Source organism: Punica granatum, chromosome 6 (assembly GCF_007655135.1).
Source record: "Punica granatum isolate Tunisia-2019 chromosome 6, ASM765513v2, whole genome shotgun sequence".
Lineage (NCBI taxonomy): Eukaryota > Viridiplantae > Streptophyta > Magnoliopsida > Myrtales > Lythraceae > Punica > Punica granatum.
In genome coordinates this window covers 1,128,021-1,150,580 of record NC_045132.1, presented here as the reverse complement: position 1 = coordinate 1,150,580, position 22,560 = coordinate 1,128,021, and the positions used below count along the sequence as shown (strand labels likewise).

Sequence of the window (22,560 nt, the reverse complement as noted above, 5' to 3'; positions counted from 1 at the left end):
GGTGGCTGCCCGGAAAGACACCCGAGAGCGACAAGCAGCCATGCCTTGCGGGTCGCACATATGTCTTTGACAAGTCCGTGAACCTCAAGAAATGCGAAGCCTATATTGAATCCTTAATTAACAAATATAATATTTTTGGTGCGACAGACATTAAATAGAAAGTAATGTTAGAAATGACATGTTGACCACATGGCCTAAAGCAAATCAAGCACGACCTTTGACCCAAATATAAGGAACGACCATTGACCACATCATATGCCTTGATGATAACATGCCTTCCTTTTTTTTTTTCCAATAATCATAACAAGCATTTTAATATGATTAAAATGCAATTTATCCCCCACCTTTGGGTCTGGTGGCAAAATGCACCATAACCTTTAAACAATTACACCATACTATTTGACCTATTAAAAATGCAGCAAAGTATCACCTCATGTTCTTTCCCGGTAAAAATATAACTAAATAATCTCAGATTCGGGAAATAATTTCAAAAATTGAAAATTAAGAAAACTAAGAAGAAAGCTAGAACAAGGTCTGGAAGAAGAAGGGAGGGCGGGGTGAGGAGGGTGAGAACTGAGGGGGGGGTGGTGGGGGCGCATGCCAATACCTGGTAAAATATTTAGCACAAATTTATTGAATATATATATATATATATCGCTGTCCTTTCCTTTTTGGCAATTTTTGCATGTTCTAAGCTTGTCAATCCATCACATACAATTGATCATCTTCAGCCAATATCAATAAACAAAGGCTGGTCAGGCTCGAGCAATTTTTTATTTTTCATTTGTAGACCAGTAAGAAATGGCTTGTTCGTTGATGCCCGAGTTAATGTCGCAGACTGATCACTTGATTAACTTCTCCCATTGCAGCCTCAATATCTTGGATTTTTTGGAGAGAATAATAAAACCCTCAATGGCAAAGTCTTGGGACTATCGAAGCCCGGTCAGCAGCCCGATCAACAGCCCGAAAAAATTAAACTTTTCTCTTCTTCCAAAGAGGATGGATAAACTCAATACAATGTAACCGTAATTTGCATGGTACAGGCGACAAAGAATTGAGTAGAAGTTATCATATTATTATGTAAGTTCCGTTCAGGCGATGATTGTCAATTTTGATTATATGGGTAGTACTGAACCCGATTAAATTTTTTATAAGTCATACATATCAGGAACTCTTAAAATTTGCATCCACTATAGCTGAACCCGATTAAATTTTTTCTAGATTTTAATATTTAAAAAAATCGGTTAATCGATTTACCAAATAAGAAAATTTGTTATATTTGGTAGGTAATACATATGAGTTTCTTTAGATGTATGAAATACTTCTTCAGTTTACGTTTGATACTTAGGAATTGAGTACAACGTAGCCAAACCAATTAATTTTTATCTAGGTTTCAATGTATTTAAAAAATTAGGTAAACCGGCTAACCAAACCGAAAAAACAGTTATATTTAATAAATAGAATATAAGATTATCTTTGAGGGTATTTTTAAAAGAGTTAAAAAATAAGGACTGAATTGAAAAGAATTTTAAACACACAAATTTAGATTGGGAATTATTTTCAAAAAAGATTTAATTTGGGAATAAAATTTAAAATGAAGTCTATTTAGTGAAAAAAAAACTCAATTAAATAGGCAAAACTTTGGGATGCATATAATTGTATTTAGGTGAACTGCGAGATTCAAAAATGACCTAAACGTTAAACTTTATAGTGCAATTTCGAACTTTTACGATACTGTGGCTCCCGGCAAAATTAGACACCTAGTGGGCATCAAACTTCAATTTGCAATGCAGGAGTTTGAATCCCGCTTGAGGAATTTAATGGCCAAAACCAAGGGAATTTTTGAACTGTATTAATTTCATTCAATAAGCTGATAATGCCCGAGATTTCATCAAAAAATGAATTTGTGAAGGCAGGGCCTCCGCTATCATCAAATGGTTATACGCACCCATAAAAAGAAAAAAAGAAAAACTCATATATATTTGAAAAACTATGTGATTAATATTAAGAATTTGTTGAGGGGATAAGTTGCATGGCACGTCAATAGTTCCTAGTAAGATCCACCGCTTTTCATTAAAAAATTTAATAATAAAAAAAGTCACAGCTTAATTAAAGAAGCTATACTTGATCCATGGATGTCGACGGCCAGCACGACTGATGTAGAATCCTCATTTATTCCTATACGGACTTGAGTCCATTTGCAACTCAAAAACTTGCACTTATAGATTATTGGACCAAATATACTCGTGATTGCTTTTTGTATCCCTAAATATTCGCCCTCAGCAACTAACCACGAGACGTGCATCTTCTTTCATACTCCAGCGAGGGAGGACAAACACCAAACTAGCCTCGAGCACATGCTCAAAGCTAAGTAGAGGTTCGCCTTTATCTATCTCGAAACTAGATCGGGTCACTCTAGCCTAACTAATATGAGGCGCACTTTTGGCTGCCTCGAAACCAAATCTAGGGTGATGTGAGTCCACGTGTGCAAAAGCGTAACTCAATATAATACCATGTAAAATTCCCACTTAGCACTACACGGATCTGTATAATCCAAAATCTTAAACTGATAGGTTGTTGAACTCAAATTATATATATGCTTGTGATTTTTTTCTCAATTTTTCCGTGTGAGACAACAAACTAACTTTGCCGCACAGGTTTCTTTTTCATTTTTTTTCATTTCAATTTGATATGAAAAAAATTGGCTCATAATAGCTAAAAATCATTGCAGTGGAATGGCATGCCTCCTTGAAATACGTGGTCTTGGTTCCAAACCTCTCAATTTTATCTATGTTTTTCCTTTTCTAACTTTTTTATGTCAATGATCTCTCTTCTTTCTTTGATTTTGGTCTCGCTTGATCCCTCTTTTTCCCTTCGTTTTCTAAAATGGTTATCTTTTTTTTTTTTCATTTTCTGTATCTACTTTTCTTAACAAACTTTCTACGCATCTACGTTATATTTTTTAAAGAAAATATATTATATACGAAAGTCATAAATATATTGAATAGGATTTAGAAAAAAAGAAACATAACCATATTATATATGAATTGAGGAGGAAGATAAATTATAAGGTGTGCAAATATATATAATTTAATTTCATGACAAAAATATTCATTATGCTACTTCTAGTTATAATTAAAAAATAAATTATTTATTAAACTTTATGAATTTACAGAAAGTTTGTAAAATTTCTAATCTATGTTAGAGTAAACTTAGAAGAGACACTTTAAAGTCTTAAAAAAAATGATGACAGATGAATAAGTAATTCATTATGATATAATCTAATAAAAAAATTAGGAGAATTCAACATTGGAAGCTAAAATGGATAGCCCAATAGTGCGAAAGAAGGTGGGCTTTTACATTATACTTTCACTAGTCGTAGAGCCCATGCATTGCACAGGATCGTACTTATTTAATTTTTATGCTTTTTTCAATTTTATTATATATTATATGCATATTTTGAAATTTTATAAATCCTAATTTACCATCATTAAAACTATATGTTAGATATATATGTGTGTGACTCGATAAAGAACGCTTTCTATTTTTATAGATACGATAACAAATCATATCTATAAAAATAAATGATATGATTTATTTTTTTTAAAAAATATGATAATGGATCTTTTGAAACAAAAAAAGATCCATTTTTATAAGTAAGATCCTACCCAATTCTAATATACATAATAGTCTATATGTCTCACTGCTTAATAGAACCATAGAAAATATATAATGCATCGTATCTATAACATGTTATATAGAATATCTATACATCTATACCTATAATATTTTGTGTAGATCATACAAATCTATATATGTATGTTTTAAAATTTTAAAAATAAAAAATTCATCTTCTAAAAAATGCTTAAAAAATCGAGAAGACAACAATTCATCCCACAAATTATCCATTTTTAAAAATTAATAAAAATTTCAAAGTTTCAAAATAATATTTTGTAAAGAAAATTAAAATGAAGAAAATAATGATCGGTCCAACAAATCTATATCTATATATATATATATAAAATTAAAAACTTTGTTTTTAAAAGAAAAAGTAAAAATTCTGAAAAAAAATCCATTTAGTAATCCAGGCATTGCAAATCTACCTGGTCAAGCATAAACGATCAATAAAATAAATAAAAATATATAGTTATATATACAAATTCGTAAAATACAATCAAAAAAATATAATATTTAGATATATGTGATTGTCGTTAACTAAATTTTATCAATAAAGTAAGTAAAAAATATAGTTATTGATATATAAATATGTGCTTATTTTAATATTAATCCTGATTTGATTATATATTAATTTTACTTAAAAAGAAAATTCAGGATTATCAAATAATGTGTAGAAGAAAAAATCTTCTAAAACATTTCAAAAGTATTATATTATATCAATTTCAAATAAAAATATTCATTCAATTTTAAAAAATTCAAAAATTAGCCCATATTAGATATAGTGGACAACTATATATTAAAGAAATATATATTAATACATTTTTATTATAAATAACCATATATTAATATATACTTATTTTGATGGTTATATTTATATGATTAGATATTAATTTTTTATCTTAAACAAAAAATTCACGATTATCAAATATATTATTAGAAGATAAAATCTTCTAAAAATTTTCAAAAATATTTCGTTATATCAATATCTTATCAAAAGGTATTCATTTTATTTTTAAATTAATAAATCTGTGACTTTTTAAATTAAATATTTTGTAATCAACAATACCATATCTTTTAAAGATTAAAACAACCTGTTTTTATTTTAAAAAATGCTATCAAAATAAAAAAAAATTAAACATCTGAGAATACTCCATTAAGAAACAAGTGATTTTAGGTCATATGATTGGGCCTATTACAACTCCTCTGTAGAAATTATATATAAATAGAAATGTATAACAGAAACGTGTATAATATATGTATATAATATCTAAAATATCTTAATCTTGTGACCGAAAAGATAAAGATATCTTAGAAAATATTATAAGTAAAGATATTTTAAATTTATTAATTTATTAATGATTTAGCAATTTTAAAAAATCCGAGAAAATTCCATTAAAAAACGAAGCGTTCTGAGGCCATCAAGCTGAGTCTACCTCGTCCTTGCTTTTATATATATAAATATATATATATATCCCCTTGTTACAAGCTATTATACTCATTATGAGTGACTAATTAGTTTGTTCTTTCCTATTTACATTAATTATCTGAAAATAAGTGACATTTTCCTCGCCAAAATAAGGACATTTTATTCAGATTATAAAGTAATAAATAGCACATACTTCTCCAAAAATAAATAAATAAATAGCACACATGCTTAATTAATACATTTAGGATCTAAATTCGACATGTGGTACTAAAGTGAATTGATTATAGCAGCCGACGATATTTTATTTAACCATATATCCATTAATTAGATGTTTCGCTCTTATTCGGCAGTCTTCCGCAATCATAGTGCGCAATGCTGATAATTTTGGCGAAGATAGTTTTATAGAAGACGTTCCTAAGTAACTTCCTCCACCAATCTGACCCATCTTGTTGGACCCACCCGGACAGGAACGAGGCCGCAATGATCCATGCGGCCCGCCACCTCCTCTCTTCGACATACTTGCCGAGGGCCTGCTGTACGTCTTCGGGCTTGAGCTTACCATCAGGGCCGACTGAGTTCCCTATGTGGCGGCCCAGAACAACAGCATCCTCAAGGGCCATGCAGCCGCCTTGGGCGAGGTCAGGGGTTGTCGGGTGCATAGCATCGCCAAGTACCGTGATGTTCTCTGTGTTCAAGTTTCCGAGAACGACTTCCCAAGGGTATCGGAACATAAGGGGAGCCCATGACAATGTTGAGAGATCTGAGTGCTGGACAACATCAAGGTATGATTGAGGAAAGTCCTTTGCCCAGTTTTCCATGACATCTCTTAGTATCGCTTCCGGATCGTTTTCAATGTTTTCTTCTAAATGGAAGACACATACACGAAATCAAAATGATCCTATATCAATTGAATCACAAATTTTCATATGCCGAGGCTCTTGTAAATAGACTGAATCTTACTACCCAAAAAAAGGAAGACCGAGTCTTAAGTTAAAGTTGTAATTTAAGTAGAGGAAGATCTTAATTACCTTCAGATGGTGATTTGCAAATAAAGAACCAATAGACATCTTTGTCATTGAGGGGGGAAAAACCGGCCCTCTTAGACACATCGACAAATTGCTGAGGAGCGGGGACCAGCCCATGGCCTTCCGGATACACAGATAGACCACGAACCGCGGACCGGCCCGAATGGACTGGCGGTCTGAGTTTCAAGTGCCTTGCAATCACCGAGTGAACACCATCACACCCGATCACCATCTAAATTATACCAACAAAAAATCAAGAAATTACTTTTAGTGGGGAAAAAAAAAATAAAAACTGTGGTCCTGAGATGGGAATGAGAAGGTTAAATACCTTAGCCCTGATTATGGTTCCATCTTCGAGTCCAAGAACCGAAATCCGGTGTCCATCCTTGACTTGGGATTCGATGGAGGTGAGCTTTCTAGAGAAGCGGATCGTATCCGGGTCCAGTTCATCGGCCAGTGCTTGTAAGAGGGTCTTTCTATGTACCAGTTTTGGTCCACCCCTGCATCCAGGCCAACACGTAAGCCAATTCTCGATAAAAACACATTAACATTAGTTAAATTCGACAAGAATGATGGACCAAATCAATGGAAAGCAACGAGCTCGCGAATGACACCTTTTATTGGCACCGTAGGGCACTTGCTGAACTGATTTGGTCTTGACATCGGTGACAAATGCACTGAACCAAAATGAATGAACCAAAACGTATATATGGAAGAGATTACAATCCGATATCGGATAATAGAAGATCACATAATTTATTAATTTAAAAAAAAAAAAAAAAAACCTCTCCAAGTGTGCATAGAGTGGGGTAAGCTTATCAGCAACTCCAAGGGCATCGAGGGCAAGCCAAGCGTTGGGGAAGAGCCCGAGAGCAGCGCCGCTGGCCCTCAGCTCTGCCGCCTTCTCCAGCACCACCGCTCTAACCCCAACCCTCTTCAAGGCCACCGCGGTTGCCAAGCCGCCGATGCCAGCCCCGATTATAATCACTTCCTCCTCCATGATTGTGAGAGACATGATATTGTATTTGGTATTTGATTTGATATGATTAACAAAGTGAAAATAGATACTCCCAATTTATATATGATCTGAGGTTCCGGTGGCCACGAGAAATTGAGAGAGTTCCATGACTGGTGGTCCCACAAGCGTCTTGGACTAGTCCGTTCTCCCCAGGAGAAATTAAAAATTGACTTGTCAACTTAAGGGACTTGGCTTAATAATGGCATAGGCACGTGTGATAATTGTCAACTGTCTTCGAGAAGTCCCTCCCCAGGCTCAAAAAAAAAAATCTTTTAGGATAAGCTAGCAGGCTGTACAATTAATCATGTGAATTCCTTAAGGCCATGTGCCCGAGCTGATACGCAGACATTTTCTGAATGTGGGAGACAATAGCCAATGCTGGATGCTTGACGTATATGTATGTATTCATCATAATTTATAATATTTCATCAAGATCCCCTATAATTTGAAGATACCATTCATATGTATATATTCCGAATTCATTTATTTAACTGGGAATTCAAAATGTGAAAAGAGGAATCTTGTAAGCTTATTTTATTGATCACTGACAACCGATACATATAGTGGAATGTCAGGAAAGAAAAATAGGAAAGGCTGCTAAGATTTCTAATTGCCTATTATACAATCATCTAATTAGGCTAGCTACGATAATATACAAAATATGATTATGCTAATCTTGGAATATGAGGATCCCATAATTATTCCCGTAATACTCCCCCTCAAGTTGGAGCATGAGGATCTCGAATGCCCAACTTGCCCAAGAGAAAGCAGAACCGGTCTCGCCCTAAAGCTTTTGTAAAGATATCTGCAAGTTGCAGCCTTGTCGGAACGTGAGAAGTCTTGATCACGCGAGACCGAATATGTTCACGAACGAAGTGGCAATCTATCTCTATGTGCTTCGTTCGCTCGTGAAACACTGGATTAGCTGCGATATGTAAAGCAGCCTGATTGTCACAAAATAGTCGAGTAGGCGCAGAATAATTGATTCCAAGAGAATGGAGTAAACTTCGGAGCCATAAGACTTCGCTAACTGCCCCAGCCATAGCTCGATATTCCGCTTCTGCCGAAGAACGAGACACTGTTGGTTGTTTCTTTGTCTTCCAGGAGATAGGGCATCCTCCCAATGTTACAAAATATCCCGTGACTGAACGACGTGTCATAGGACAACTGGCCCAATCCGAATCACAATATACTTCAAGTTCCAATGAGCTTGGCCGAAGAAAGATTCCCTGCCCTGGCGATTGTTTCAAATAACGAAGTACCCGCATCGCGGCATCCCAGTGGTCTTGCCGTGGATCCTGCATGAACTGTGACAGAATATGAACCGGGTAACAGAGTTCCGGTCGTGTGATCGTCAAATAAATTAGACGACCAACTAGTTGTCTATACCTACTGGGATCATTAAGGGGAGTTCCCGAATCTGCTGTCAACCGATGATGTTGTTCCATCGGAAACGTGGATGGTCGCGCACCAAGCATCCCGCATTCCTGGAGTATGTCAAGCACATACTTCCTCTGATTAAGGAATAATCCAGACTCCATTCTGGTCACTTCAATCCCAAGAAAATAACTAACTAGTCCCAGATCCTTTATGCGGAAACACCGATTGAGATATCGCTTGAAACATGTACACTGCTCTCGATTATTCCCAACCACAAGAATGTCATCAACATATACTAAGGCTGCGAGGAAGATATTGCCGCGATTAAATATGAATAGAGAATGATCCGCTCCTGACTGCCGGAACCCATAATGTCGCATCGCATCCGCAAGCTTGGCATACCAGTTACGTGAAGCCTGTCTTAACCCATAAAGCGACTTCCTGAGACGGCAAACCACACCTGATCTCTGAGAAGAATATCCAGGTGGTAGGCGCATGTAAACTTCTTCGTCAAGATCTCCATGCAAAAATGCATTATTAACGTCCATCTGGTGTATCTCCCACCCCTTTGCGACAGCCACTGCTAGAAGACATCTTACCGTGACTAATTTTGCTACAGGTGCAAATGTCTCATTAAAATCCACTCCTTCTACCTGAGTGAACCCCTTCGCAACAAGTCGCGCCTTGTATCTTTCTACGCTCCCATATGCCCGTCGTTTAATCTTGTACACCCACTTGCAATCGATTGGTCGTTTTCCCGGAGGCAGATATTCAATAGTCCACGTCCCATTGGACTCCAATGCTGCAATCTCTTCCGCCATAGCTTGCCTCCATCGTGAATGGGCTGCTGCATCATGATAAGACGAGGGCTCTACCTCCGAATCCAAAGCATTTACATACGCAAGATACTTATTAGAGGCAGCAGAATAAGATAAATATTGCTTTATAGAATGTCCCGTACCTGAGGATTTCGATGGAGCAGATGAGCCGAGGGGGGTGTGTAAAGCGGTGTGGATATGCACTTCAAAATCCTCCAAATACTTCGGTGCAGATTTATGTCGATCGGAGCGCCGTAATACCCGTTCATCGTTCTCCATCTCAATACGAGGTGCCTCAGGCTCACTTATTTCTACTGCGTCTCGAACGTTAGGAGAATCCCCTCTCAGATCATTATTGGACTCTGTCTGATCTAATCCTCTCCCTATTCCCTCTTGATTTCCCACCGAACTATCAAATCTCAACTCCCCCTGACTCCTTGCCCGATGAGTAGGTCTTTCGATATCAAAAAAACGAATGCAATTGGTGTCCTTTCTGCCCGAATCATTCATCTGCTCAGAAAATGGAAATTCTCTCTCGCAAAATCGTACATCTCGAGACACAAATATTTCATTTTTCTCGAGATCATAAATTCTCCAAGCCTTCTTACCGTAGGGATAACCAATGAATATACATCGACGTGATCGAGGCTTGAACTTATCTTTATCTCTCGGCCTATCATGAGCATAGCTGTGCGCACCCGAATTTCGTCTCGTCGGGGCACGCAATGCGCGAAGCCTCATTGCAACGCGGCTTGGGAGTGTCCACCTTCCCGGGGACGCGCGACGAACGCACGTGAGAAGGAGTCGCCACTTACTGTTTACGACCCGTAGGTCGAGGGCCGTTGAGTCGCCCGGGTCTAGGGGTACGGGGTACACCTAAATGCTAAGGCAATGATCATGCGGAAACCGAAAATTCCGAATTCGGGGGTTCTATTACGTGCGGGCCTACATCCCGCACGCCCTTTCGGTACTCTAGCTTGCTAGGCTTGCCGTTTTGTTTATTTACCGTGTGATTTAAGGTTGCACTTGACTCGCCCGTTTTGACACCGTAAATTCGTAAGCACTCTCAGGCCTTTTCTGCTTATCAACCGGGATCCTTACATTGACCGAATGAAAATACAGGTATGCTTGCATAAATGAAGATACAGACGCTTGTACTGTGTTTTGGACCCGGTTGATTTGCATCAAGCCAAATATTCCTCTCGTGCATGCCGTGAGTCTTGAAGGATCGAAATAAAAAATAATGCAACGCGGGCTCATGGAGCCGGTGGTCAGGTCCGACCGGACCGACGGATAACTGAAGAATCGTTTGACTCTTAAGACAGCCGTGGGACAGGTCGAGCTCCCGGGTCATGTCCTGACCACGACTCATTCATCCTATCCGAGTTGTCTTTCCATTTAGACATCACTAAGATTGGGACGTTGAGTCGAGGCAAGACCCGATGCCGCACTCGGGTTGCGCGCTCTGAATGTGCATGGGCGTTGGACCCCGTGATATCGTTTCCTATGAGTTCAGGCTTGAACCGCGATGAATACAACAAATAACAGAAAAGTACATGTTGCAAAGAGCACGTATTATCATGTTGCATACACATAATTACATAAACAAAATTATTTAAACGAGGCATGTGCGTTATCGGTGGGGAATCCAAGTAGGAAAAGCGATTGGATATCTTTGGAAAATGTCCAGAGGACTGAATTGAACGATTTTAAAAGATGGGGGACCGATTTGGAAATTCCGAAAGTTTGGGGACTTATTTACAAATTCTAAGAGTTTGGGGACTGATTTGAAAATTCTAAATGATGGGGGACTGATTTGTAAATCATAAAATATGGGGACTGATTTGTAAATTTCGAAAGATGGGGGACTGATTTATAAATTCTGAAAGATGGGGGACTGATTTGCAAATCATAAAAGATGGGGACTGATTTGTAAAAAAAACTACTGAAAATGCCCTAGGACTTATTTGAAATGAAATTGAAAATCAGGACTGATCTGAAAGATAAAAAAAGGCCCGAGGACTAAACTGAAATAACTCGGAAAGTTTCTTGGAATGCTAGAACAATTCTGGAAAATTCAAGGACTGATTGAAAAATGATAAAGTGACCGGGGCTTGATTGAAAATGATTTTGAAATTCGGGGCAGATCTTAAAAAATAAAATACGTCCTATGGACTGAAATGTGACGAAACAGAAAGTTCGTAAAATCGAGTTCGGGAAAAATCCGATCACCCACGCGACTCAAGAACATACACTGCACATCATATCCATCAAGCAAACAATAATATTTAGGAAATGAGCCCTAATCATGCCACTAAGTTGAGAATTTACCTAGTTCGGAAAGTTGAGGGGTGATTCTGTAAATAAAAAAAAAAAAAAGTCAAAGATATGCTGGGTGAGTTTGACCGGGCCGGTCTGAACAGTATCGGGCCGGTCTGAGCTGGATTGGGCCGAACTCCGATGGAATGGACTGGGCCGAATGGAAGATTGGGCTTCGGAAGGATGGATGGGCCGAAGTTGGCGGACTGGGCCGGACCTGCAACAGAGAAATAATGGGCTAGTCCCGAGATGCGGGATAGGGCCTTCAAGAGTCGGGCTGGACCGTTGCCGAGTCGGGTTTGGGCTGTTTTGGCTTGCACAGACCCGAATGGTAGCAACAGACCCGACTGGAAGGGTGGACAGGCCCGACTGGCACAAGTCGGGTCGGACGTCGCCACGGAGGCTCCCGATGGAATTTTGAGGCAAAGTCGGCGGCATTGGACTCCTAACTGACTGAGGAGCACAGTGATAGATGGCCCGTAGCGAGATTCAACCCGAGCTGACCTGTGCGTCCCTTCAAAGTTCGGATCAGAAAAGACGACCAGAGGAACAGGCCCGACTGGCACAAGTCGGGTCGGACGTCGTCACGGAGGCTCCCGATGGAATTTTGAGGCAAGGTCGGCGGCATTGGAATCCTAACTGACTGAGGAGCACAGTGATAGGTGGCTCGTAGCGAGATTCAACCCGAACTGACCCGTGCGTCCCTTCAAAGTTCGGATCAGAAAAGACGACCAGAGGAACAGGCCCGACTGGCACAAGTCGGGTCGGACGTCGCCACGGAGGCTCCCGATGGAATTTTGAGGCAAGGTCGGCGGCATTGGAATCCTAACTGACTGAGGATCGTGCCTCGTCACGGGGGAGAGTGAGGGTTATGAGGAACCCTTAGGAAATGATGGCACGACTTGCCATAGTCGTGAGGTGGTGGAAATGTCGAGGAAGCCCGGGAAAACCGTGAATATGTCCTCTGGACAGGGCGATTTTGGCAAGCTGGAAGCTTCAAATCACAAAACTAACATCGGAAATGGACTCAGGAGGTCGAATGCATGTGGGATATGAAGTTTGGTCAAGTTTGGATCGGGTTGGGTGGCGGTCGCCGGAAAACGGGATTGGTTTGGCCTTGTTTGGCCTGGTTTCTGGGCTGAGGGGCTGAGAGATTTTTCGAAAAATCGTCGAGCTGTGGATTTCTCGGTCGTAGGCGAGCTGGAGGTTTCCGGGTCTTCTTTGTCTGTGAGCTCCGGGATCTTTTTTGTCTGTGAGCTCCCCCCCCCATTCCCCCGGACGAGCTGCGGGTTTTTGTCCGAAAAGAAAAACCGAGAGAGAGAGAGAGAGAGAGAGAGAGAGAGTGCGTTTGCGTGTTCGAGGAGTCGCGTGCGCATAGGGGTTGGCGTGCGGCAGGCAGGCTCGGGCGCAGCGGCAGCAGAGGTCCCGAGACCGGTCCGTCCCTGCCAGGAGGAAGAAGAAGAAGAAAAGAAAAGAAAAAGAAAAGAAGAAGAAGACAGGAAGAAGAAGAAACGATGAAGAAGAAGAACAGGAAAATGGGGGGAGGGGGGCCTGGTCAACGGTCAAAGTTGTCAGACTTTGACCGTTTGACCCTTTTTTTTTTTTTTTTTTTTTGACGCGCGTATAAATTGAAAATTCCATCTTCTTGATCGGACGTCGAAAAAAATAATTCGAGATTGCCATCGTGTTCAGAAAAATTCGCTGATCGATATTGTGCGATGAATTTATTTTCAATCTCGAATTTTGTCCCGAATTTTGAAAATTGACGTCGATGTACGCGAAATTCGAAAATGTCCCAAATAAAATTAGTGTTAAATTAGGCAAATTGCTATTTCCAAAAATGTCCTAAAAAGTCGTGAATACTCGAGTAATTAATCGGAAATATTTCCCTCACGAGTGGTAAAAACGGCGATTTTGCCCCTCTGGAGCCGGTAGACCAAAATTGGGTGCTGACAGCTTGCCCCTCTTTGGTTGCGTGCTCGGATAGAGGGTGCAGCCAAAGATTATGAGAAGCACCCGTTCGGTCTTGACGACCACCTGGCCATTCTCCCAGATGCGACGGACCTGTTTGTGGGAGGAAAAAGACAAAGGATTCATGGCAAGGAAATGATACGGTGTGAATTTGTAACTTGAAAAAGCAAATGCAGGGCTAAAGTTCGAAAAGCAATAAATGCGGACACGAAGTCCGGTGATGCAGAGTCCCTAAAGCAGTAAATGCGGACACGGAGTCCCTAAAGCAGTAAATGCGGACACGGAGTCCGAGGACGCGGAGTCCCTAAAGCAGTAAAGATGGACACGGAGTCCTGGACGCGGAGTCCGGAAAGCAGTAAATGCGGACACGGAGTCCGGGGACGCGGAGTCCCTAAAGCAGTAAATGCGGACACGGAGTCCGGGGACGCGGAGTCCCTAAAGCTGTAAATGCGGACACGGAGTCCCTAAAACAGTAAATGCGGACACGGAGTCCGGGGACGCGGAGTCCCTAAAGCAGTAAATGCGGACACGGAGTCCGGGGACGCGAAGTCCCTAAAGCAGTAAAGATGGACACGGAGTCTGGAAAGCAGTAAATGCGGACACGGAGTCCGGGGACGCGGAGTCCCTAAAGCAGTAAATGCGGACACGGAGTCTGGGGACGCGGAGTCCCTAAAGCAGTAAATGCGGACACGGAGTCCGGGGACGCGGAGTCCCTAAAGCAGTAAAGATGGACACGGAGTCCTGGACGCGGAGTCCGGAAAGCAGTAAATGCGGACACGGAGTCCGGGGACGCGGAGTCCCTAAAGCAGTAAATGCGGACACGGAGTCCGGGGACGCGGAGTCCCTAAAGCAGTAAAGATGGACACGGAGTCCTGGACGCGGAGTCCGGAAAGCAGTAAATGCGGACACGGAGTCCGGGGACGAAGAGTCCCTAAAGCAGTAAATGCGGACACGGAGTCCGGGGACGCGGAGTCCCTAAAGCTGTAAATGCGGACACGGAGTCCCTAAAGCAGTAAATGCGGACACGGAGTCCGGGGACGCGGAGTCCCTAAAGCAGTAAATGCGGACACGGAGTCCGGGGACGCGAAGTCCCTAAAGCAGTAAAGATGGACACGGAGTCCTGGACGCGGAGTCCGGAAAGCAGTAAATGCGGACACGGAGTCCGGGGACGCGGAGTCCCTAAAGCAGTAAATGCGGACACGGAGTCCGGGGACGCGGAGTCCCTAAAGCAGTAAAGATGGACACGGAGTCCTGGACGCGGAGTCCGGAAAGCAGTAAATGCGGACACGGAGTCCGGGGACGCGGAGTCCCTAAAGAAGTAAATGCGGACACGGAGTCCGGGGACGCGGAGTCCCTAAAGCAGTAAAGATGGACACGGAGTCCTGGACGCGGAGTCCGGAAAGCAGTAAATGCGGGCACGGAGTCCGGGGACGCGGAGTCCCTAAAGCAGTAAATGCGGACACGGAGTCCGGGGACGCGGAGTCCCTAAAGCAGTAAAGATGGACACGGAGTCCTGGACGCGGAGTCCGGAAAGCAGTAAAGTGCGCGGAGTATAAGGGAAGGTAAGGGCGGGGATGGATGCTAGGCGGTATGTCGGGGACGTCGGCAGAGGCAGATTGTCCCATTCCAAGTCGAGCTTGGTCGGGCGACGTAGGATGCCACTTGTTGCATCTTTGAGCCGTAGTCAAGTGGCCCCCCCATAGGGCCCTCCACTCGGCTCGAGGTTGCGATCTGTTGCATGAGTCAATCGCATGTCCGTCAAGGAGGAGATGCCCCTTGGGGTTCCATGCGTATCTGCCACAATGAAGTTGCTTCGTCGGTGCTCTGCCCCTGGGGTGGTGGTGTGTTTGATCTGTCGGAAGCCGGCTTTGCCGCTAGGGCGATGACTCGTTACTCTACCGGATGTCAGCTCTGTCGCAGTGGCGATTGTAGTTCGCTGGAGATGCCCTGGTCGTGCGATGAGGGACTCAAACTCTAGGGTAGAGTGCCTACGTATCCCGTGGAGTCGGGAATCAGAGTCTGCCGTAGTTCCCGCGTTTGTTGTACCTGTGATCTTGACATCATTAGTAAGTCATGAGATTACTAGCGATTTGTAAGCACAGGTAAAAGGATGTGTTCGCGACGCATGCTCTTCAGTTTCGGGTCGCCTGGGCGACTCGTGAAGAGTTTTTGCTTTGGGGATGCAAATGGGGGTCCAGCTTTCTGAGGCCCCGATGCGAGGCCTCCGGGGCTCCTGTTGGCCTTACATGGGCATATCGAGACGTTCTCAAAGGTGCCCAAGCGGCTCTATCGGTTGTTCGACGCGCCTGTGAACTTAGGACCCTTCTCGTCAAGATCTCGAAGGGCGGCTGCGCTTGTGACCCGCGTGGGGATTTTTTTGCCTAGATTTGATCAGGCTCGGTCTGACCATTTCCAGAATACTATGACTAGACCTCAGAAAGGAATGTCTGAGATTTCGGCTTTGTGGTAGCCTGTTGAAGGGTGGCTGTGACCCATTCTGGAGTAAAGCAAAGACAAACAGAAAAGAGAAAGCTTGGGGGGAACGCGTTGCCCCAGGCTAAAAGGATACACGAGTTCACGCTTGCCGTGAGATGTACCCCCTTCTCTTCCGTCCTTCGGTTAGTGTTGGCTGTCTTGAACTGTTTGGATTGCGTGCTTGGTCGCCCGCTTTGCTTGAAGAAGAATCCGCCTTGGATGGTTGAGTTCGGTAGGATAGCCGATCGGGGATCGTGTTGGAGTAGATAACCTGGCCATTTCCCTTGGGGAGCCCTGGTCCGCGCAGTGTGCGAAGGCCCAAGGTGACTATTTTGTTTATCTCTCGTTTTACTCTCCTTTTGCTACGGTCACCCACCTCGGGGCCGTACCTCTCAACCTAAAGGGGATGAACTCTCCTTTTGCCAAGACTGCCCGCCTCGGGATTTTCAGTCGTGCCTCTCTTTTGCCCTAACTTTTGCCTAGATCGCCCCGAGGGGTTTTCGACCTAGCAGGCTCGATTCTTTTTTCTCTCGAGTTTGCAAGGGTGAAGGGTTCGAATAATTCGACCTCCGAGTGCGTTGTGTTCTGTCTCCGTCGAGGAGTTTGCGTTTGCTGCTTCCCTTTTTGTCGGGGTTTGTTGATTCTTCTTTGAATTGGCGGTGCCGGAGTTTTATATCTCGACGGTACCTTGTTTTGTTCATTGACGGGTTTTTCCCGCATCTTTTCTCTCTCTCTTCATTGGCGGGTTTTTCCCGCTTCTTTTCGCTCTGTGTCTTTTTTCCTTGCAGCTGGGTTTATTTTGTGCCCCGTGTATTTCTTGAAAACTCCTCGACTTTGCATTGCGTGGTTGCTTTAGTGTGCCTTGCCCCATTTTGTGAAGGTCGGCCTTTCATGGAGATTTGGCTTCAGGATATTCGGAAGCCGAACTTCGCGTTGCTCGTCCTTGCAAACTTTACAAATGATTTCCCCTATCGTCTAAGAAGAAGAATAAGATTTTCCCAGGGATGCAGGTGACCGAGGTTGCCCCGGCATGGGTGTTGAACGCGGATGCCGTTCCTGACCGTGGAGGATGCCCCTAGGAGGATAGGTGCTCTTGAAGTCGGCGTACGTGCTTTGCTTCGGGGCCATGCTTGCTATCGACTGAGATGGTTGGGTTGACAGCATGTGACTCACTTAGTCGTTTTTGTCTTAGGCTTCGTTAAAAGGGGGTACTTCCACATCAAGCCTCTTTCCTGTCAAAGTATAGGGAGAGAGACCTGATAAGAGTTCTCGTGGAAGTGCGAACCCGTGTATCGCTCTTCGCCTGTAGCCGGCGTGCCCCTGTGAAGTATGACGAAGAAGATGGTGTATTAGGTGATTATACGGTGAAGTATGTGGTAAGAAATGTAAGGTGGACCCATGGAAAGTTCCCTCATCCAGCGCGCGACCCATGGGGTGCCGCGCGTGGGGGACACTCAATTTCGAGATCTAGTCATCGCCACCCCAGAGTGGGCAGACCGTTGCTAAGGGCCACATAGGTGTACTTTCCCCAATTGCTGGTTGGCATGCGCAGCCGTCCTAGGGAAGGCTCGAGAAGCTGGATCCCATGAGGACAGACGAATCGAACAATTCCGACAGAACCAACAGGGCATCTTCAGGGCTATCCTAGTGCGCCCGTGAAGGGCTCGTTCATGTCGGGAGCTTGTTTGGGAATGCACATAAATGTAAAAGAGAGTTTAGGGTAGGGTGCATGTTGCCCCAGTGGCTAGTTGATGGCCATAGTGGATGGTGGGCAGGATTCATTCTCCGATCGGAGATGTGACCGTGCTAGTGACTTTCGCGGCGGGTGGGCAGGGCCATGCTCTGTTCGTCGGAGATGTTGCTTGTGATCTTTTGCGGTTGAAGGATTAGACTTGCTCCTCGGAGTATCGCTTGGATGAATTTGAATCCAAGTCGATTTTGGATTTCAGATGAGCCTGAAAACAGTAAACGCGAGGTGTCAAAACCTGAAATTAGTAAATGCGGGGCCGGAGCCCAAAAGCAGCAAATGCGGGACCGAGGCCCGACGAGGGCCGAAACCCAAAGTGGTGTCAAAGCCCAAAAGTGGGGCCGGAGCCTGATGAGGGCCGAAACCCAAAAGTAAATGCAAGGCTGGAGCCCGATGCAGGGCCAGAGCTCGATGCGGGGCCGAAGCCTAATGCAGTAAATGCGGGGCTGGAGCCCGATGCAGGCCCGGAACCCGATGCGACAAATGCGGGATTGATAGGAAAGTGCAAGAGATGCAAAAGTAAAGGTCAATGCTGAGGAACAGTGCAGGGCACTGCAAAGCGGTGACTCTGATTTTTCTTGCGGTCTTGCTTTGTGAAGCAAGGATGGGGACTTAGTGTTGAAATCCCAAGGAGCTGGATGAGAGACGTTTGTTGTCTCAATTGCGGTCGCCCAGTATTCAGGCTGTCTTCTTGTCGAGAATTTCCTGCAATGGAAGAAGAAAACAATGAAAGAGCATAAATTGTTCAAGATTTCAATGTATGAGTGTAGGGAAGCGAACTGGCCTGGTAGGTGACGCGCGAGCACACCAAGAGACATGCATTGATATGTTAAGCATGCGTGTATGAGTTGGTGTGAACGTGCTCGGACATGTGTGAGGCACGCTTAGTTGCTAGTAGATGCGCAAGGTCTTGCGGAGAGATGTGCACATGATCACGCGGTGATGCTCTTTGCGATGATTTGCACGACTTGTTGGTCATGCGAGATGAGTTGGACCCCTTCTTCGATTGGCAGCGTGATCGCGTTTAGAAGCTTCGTGGCGGGTGGGCTGGGACATGCCATGTTCGTTGGAGCTGTCGCTTGTGATCTTTCATGGAGGGAAGGTCGGTCTTGAGTGTTTGGAGTCCAAGGAGGTAGCAGAGAAGTGTTTCCAGTCTTGATTGTGGCCGTTTTGGATTCACGTTGCCTTCTTGTTGGTTATTTCCTGCAATGGGAAAAGAGGAACGATGAAAGAGCAAACTATGTTCGCAATTTTAACGCAAAAGCGTAGGGGATCGAACTAGCCTGGTAGGCGTCGTGCGAGCGTGTCGGGGTGTGTGCATGGGTAAGGTGGAGGCATGCTCGCACGACGCGGGAGGACGCACTCGGTTGTGCTTGTGGATGTGCTCAGTTGCGCGAAAAGACGTGTGCGCGATCACGCGATGACGCTTAGTTGTGTGAGATTAGTGAGAAGCTGGCTTTGCCAAGGAGGGTGCATTGGTCCTCAGGTCACGGCTTGCCTTGCCGTGAAAGTCGTGATTGGTCTACCTGCGAAGAAGGTCTTCACTCACTTGCATGGTGAGACGTTAGCTGTTATGCAAAACAGTAAATGAGTAGGATACATGCGATGCGTGAGTTTTTCAAAACTAATGCCGCCATTCACATTAACTCAAAACGATCAAAGTACAATGTAAATTTTATAAAATAAAGCCCTAAGCCAGTCTTCCACTACACTCGGAGTTTAAGCGAGCTCCTGATTGCATTTTTGTAGTTTGACATGGGTCGGAGTAAGCTCCCATTGAGGTTATGGTTAGCCGACCAGTTCCACATCTTTCTCAGCAGCTTACTGACGAAGGTGATCGATCCTGTTGTTGGTGAGGTCGCCTATTGTGGATGTGCCTGAAGTGGGGGGTGCCCTGACAGGTGTGCCGGTCTTGGTTTGTGGAGACTTGGTGGGAACCTGGTGCATTGACGGACTTTGTCGAGGCACGAACAAGAGACCGAGCAAGGCGTCTCTTACCAAGACGAAAGGAAGACTGCCTTAGGACTCATTCATATGAATGACACCCTAATTTTGTAAAACAGATGATGCGTGTGTGCGGAAAAAAAATTAATGCCCACGGCTTAATACAAATTACAAGATACATCGCTCTTGAAATAGAAAAGATTCAAGTGGCACGCAGGCCGACTCAACGGACTGTTTGTCGAAACCGGGTTAGAGGATAGCATGGAGCTCCTGCAGAATGCATGGTTTTAGTGCTACAGGGACCGTGCTACGTAAGGATGGGGGCTCACGACTCAAGGGTGTCAATTCCTTGAAATCGAGCGGGGATCTTTGGGGGCCTAATCGACGGTCCAACCGTGCGACGTACCCTTACTCCGAACCCCTATTTAACCTATGCTCCTATTATCGGTCGTGGGACGCGACCCATAGGTACCTAGAAGCTAGTATGATATGCAATGCATGTACGGGAAATAAAAGTGCGTTTAAGTAGATAAGCGGAAAATGCGGAAAACGATAAATAAACAAGCAAACAAAGCAAGCGGAAACGAGCCCGAACCCTCTAAGTGTCCCCAGCGGAGTCGCCAAGCTGTGCGCACCCGAATTTCGTCTCGTCGGGGCACGCAATGCGCGAAGCCTCATTGCAACGCAGCTTGGGAGTGTCCACCTTCCCGGGGACGCGCGACGAACGCACGTGAGAAAGAGTCGCCACTTACTGTTTACGACCCGTAGGTCGAGGGCCGTTGAGTCGCCCGGGTCTAGGGGTACGGGGTACACCTAAATGCTAAGGCAATGATCATGCGGAAACCGAAAATTCCGAATTCGGGGGTTCTATTACGTGCGGGCCTACATCCCGCACGCCCTTTCGGTACTCTAGCTTGCTAGGCTTGCCGTTTTGTTTATTTACCGTGTGATTTAAGGTTGCACTTGACTCGCCCGTTTTGACACCGTAAATTCGTAAGCACTCTCAGGCCTTTTCTGCTTATCAACCGGGATCCTTACATTGACCGAATGAAAATACAGGTATGCTTGCATAAATGAAGATACAGACGCTTGTACTGTGTTTTGGACCCGGTTGATTTGCATCAAGCCAAATATTCCTCTCGTGCATGCCGTGAGTCTTGAAGGACCGAAATAAAAAATAATGCAACGCGGGCTCATGGAGCCGGTGGTCGGGTCCGACCGGACCGACGGATAACTGAAGAATCGTTTGACTCTTAAGACAGCCGTGGGACAGGTCGAGCTCCCGGGTCATGTCCTGACCACGACTCATTCATCCTATCCGAGTTGTCTTTCCATTTAGACATCACTAAGATTGGGACGTTGAGTCGAGGCAAGACCCGATGCCGCACTCGGGTTGCGCGCTCTGAATGTGCATGGGCGTTGGACCCCGTGATATCGTTTCCTATGAGTTCAGGCTTGAACCGCGATGAATACAACAAATAACAGAAAAGTACATGTTGCAAAGAGCACGTATTATCATGTTGCATACACATAATTACATAAACAAAATTATTTAAACGAGGCATGTGCGTTATCGGTGGGGAATCCAAGTAGGAAAAGCGATTGGATATCTTTGGAAAATGTCCAGAGGACTGAATTGAACGATTTTAAAAGATGGGGGACCGATTTGGAAATTCCGAAAGTTTGGGGACTTATTTACAAATTCTAAGAGTTTGGGGACTGATTTGAAAATTCTAAATGATGGGGGACTGATTTGTAAATCATAAAATATGGGGACTGATTTGTAAATTTCGAAAGATGGGGGACTGATTTATAAATTCTGAAAGATGGGGGACTGATTTGCAAATCATAAAAGATGGGGACTGATTTGTAAAAAAAATACTGAAAATGCCCTAGGACTTATTTGAAATGAAATTGAAAATCAGGACTGATCTGAAAGATAAAAAAAGGCCCGAGGACTAAACTGAAATAACTCGGAAAGTTTCTTGGAATGCTAGAACAATTCTGGAAAATTCAAGGACTGATTGAAAAATGATAAAGTGACCGGGGCTTGATTGAAAATGATTTTGAAATTCGGGGCAGATCTTAAAAAATAAAATACGTCCTATGGACTGAAATGTGACGAAACAGAAAGTTCGTAAAATCGAGTTCGGGAAAACTCCGATCACCCACGCGACTCAAGAACATACACTGCACATCATATCCATCAAGCAAACAATAATATTCAGGAAATGAGCCCTAATCATGCCACTAAGTTGAGAATTTACCTAGTTCGGAAAGTTGAGGGGTGATTCTGTAAATAAAAAAACAAAAAGTCAAAGATATGCTGGGTGAGTTTGACCGGGCCGGTCTGAACAGTATCGGGCCGGTCTGAGCTGGATTGGGCCGAACTCCGATGGAATGGACTGGGCCGAATGGAAGATTGGGCTTCGGAAGGATGGATGGGCCGAAGTTGGCGGACTGGGCCGGACCTGCAACAGAGAAATAATGGGCTAGTCCCGAGATGCGGGATAGGGCCTTCAAGAGTCGGGCTGGACCGTTGCCGAGTCGGGTTTGGGCTGTTTTGGCTTGCACAGACCCGAATGGTAGCAACAGACCCGACTGGAAGGGTGGACAGGCCCGACTGGCACAAGTCGGGTCGGACGTCGCCACGGAGGCTCCCGATGGAATTTTGAGGCAAAGTCGGCGGCATTGGACTCCTAACTGACTGAGGAGCACAGTGATAGATGGCCCGTAGCGAGATTCAACCCGAGCTGACC

General features: G+C 44.0%; 1 protein-coding gene across 2 annotated transcripts; it reads right to left on the bottom strand.

Moving 5' to 3' along the window:
• Positions 1-5,238: 5,238 nt before the first annotated feature.
• On the bottom strand, positions 5,239-7,180 carry LOC116210407 (monooxygenase 2-like). Of its 2 annotated transcripts, none has more exons than XM_031544277.1 (5): positions 6,915-7,180; positions 6,744-6,806; positions 6,458-6,629; positions 6,133-6,361; positions 5,239-5,963 (listed from the first exon to the last, which is right to left on the bottom strand). In XM_031544277.1, exons 1-5 carry the CDS (start codon positions 7,142-7,144, stop codon positions 5,425-5,427), a joined length of 1,233 nt encoding a protein of 410 aa, XP_031400137.1. In that variant the 5' UTR covers positions 7,145-7,180; the 3' UTR covers positions 5,239-5,424. The 2 variants fall into 2 exon arrangements, with proteins under 2 accessions (XP_031400137.1, XP_031400136.1); XM_031544276.1 differs by having other exon boundaries at positions 5,239-5,966; positions 6,915-7,179.
• Between the last annotated feature and the right edge of the window lie 15,380 nt (positions 7,181-22,560).

Excerpts from the sequence above, each read along its gene's own strand:
- LOC116210407 (XM_031544276.1), bottom strand. The coding sequence starts at position 7,144 with ATGTCTCTCACAATCATGGAGGAGGAAGTGATTATAATCGGGGCTGGC. Across the intron at positions 6,807-6,914 it reads CTCTATGCACACTTGGAGAG|TGCATTTGTCACCGATGTCA; the intron begins GTTTTTTTTTTT and ends ATTTTGGTTCAG. Across the intron at positions 6,630-6,743 it reads CCCTACGGTGCCAATAAAAG|GGGTGGACCAAAACTGGTAC; the intron begins GTGTCATTCGCG and ends GCCTGGATGCAG.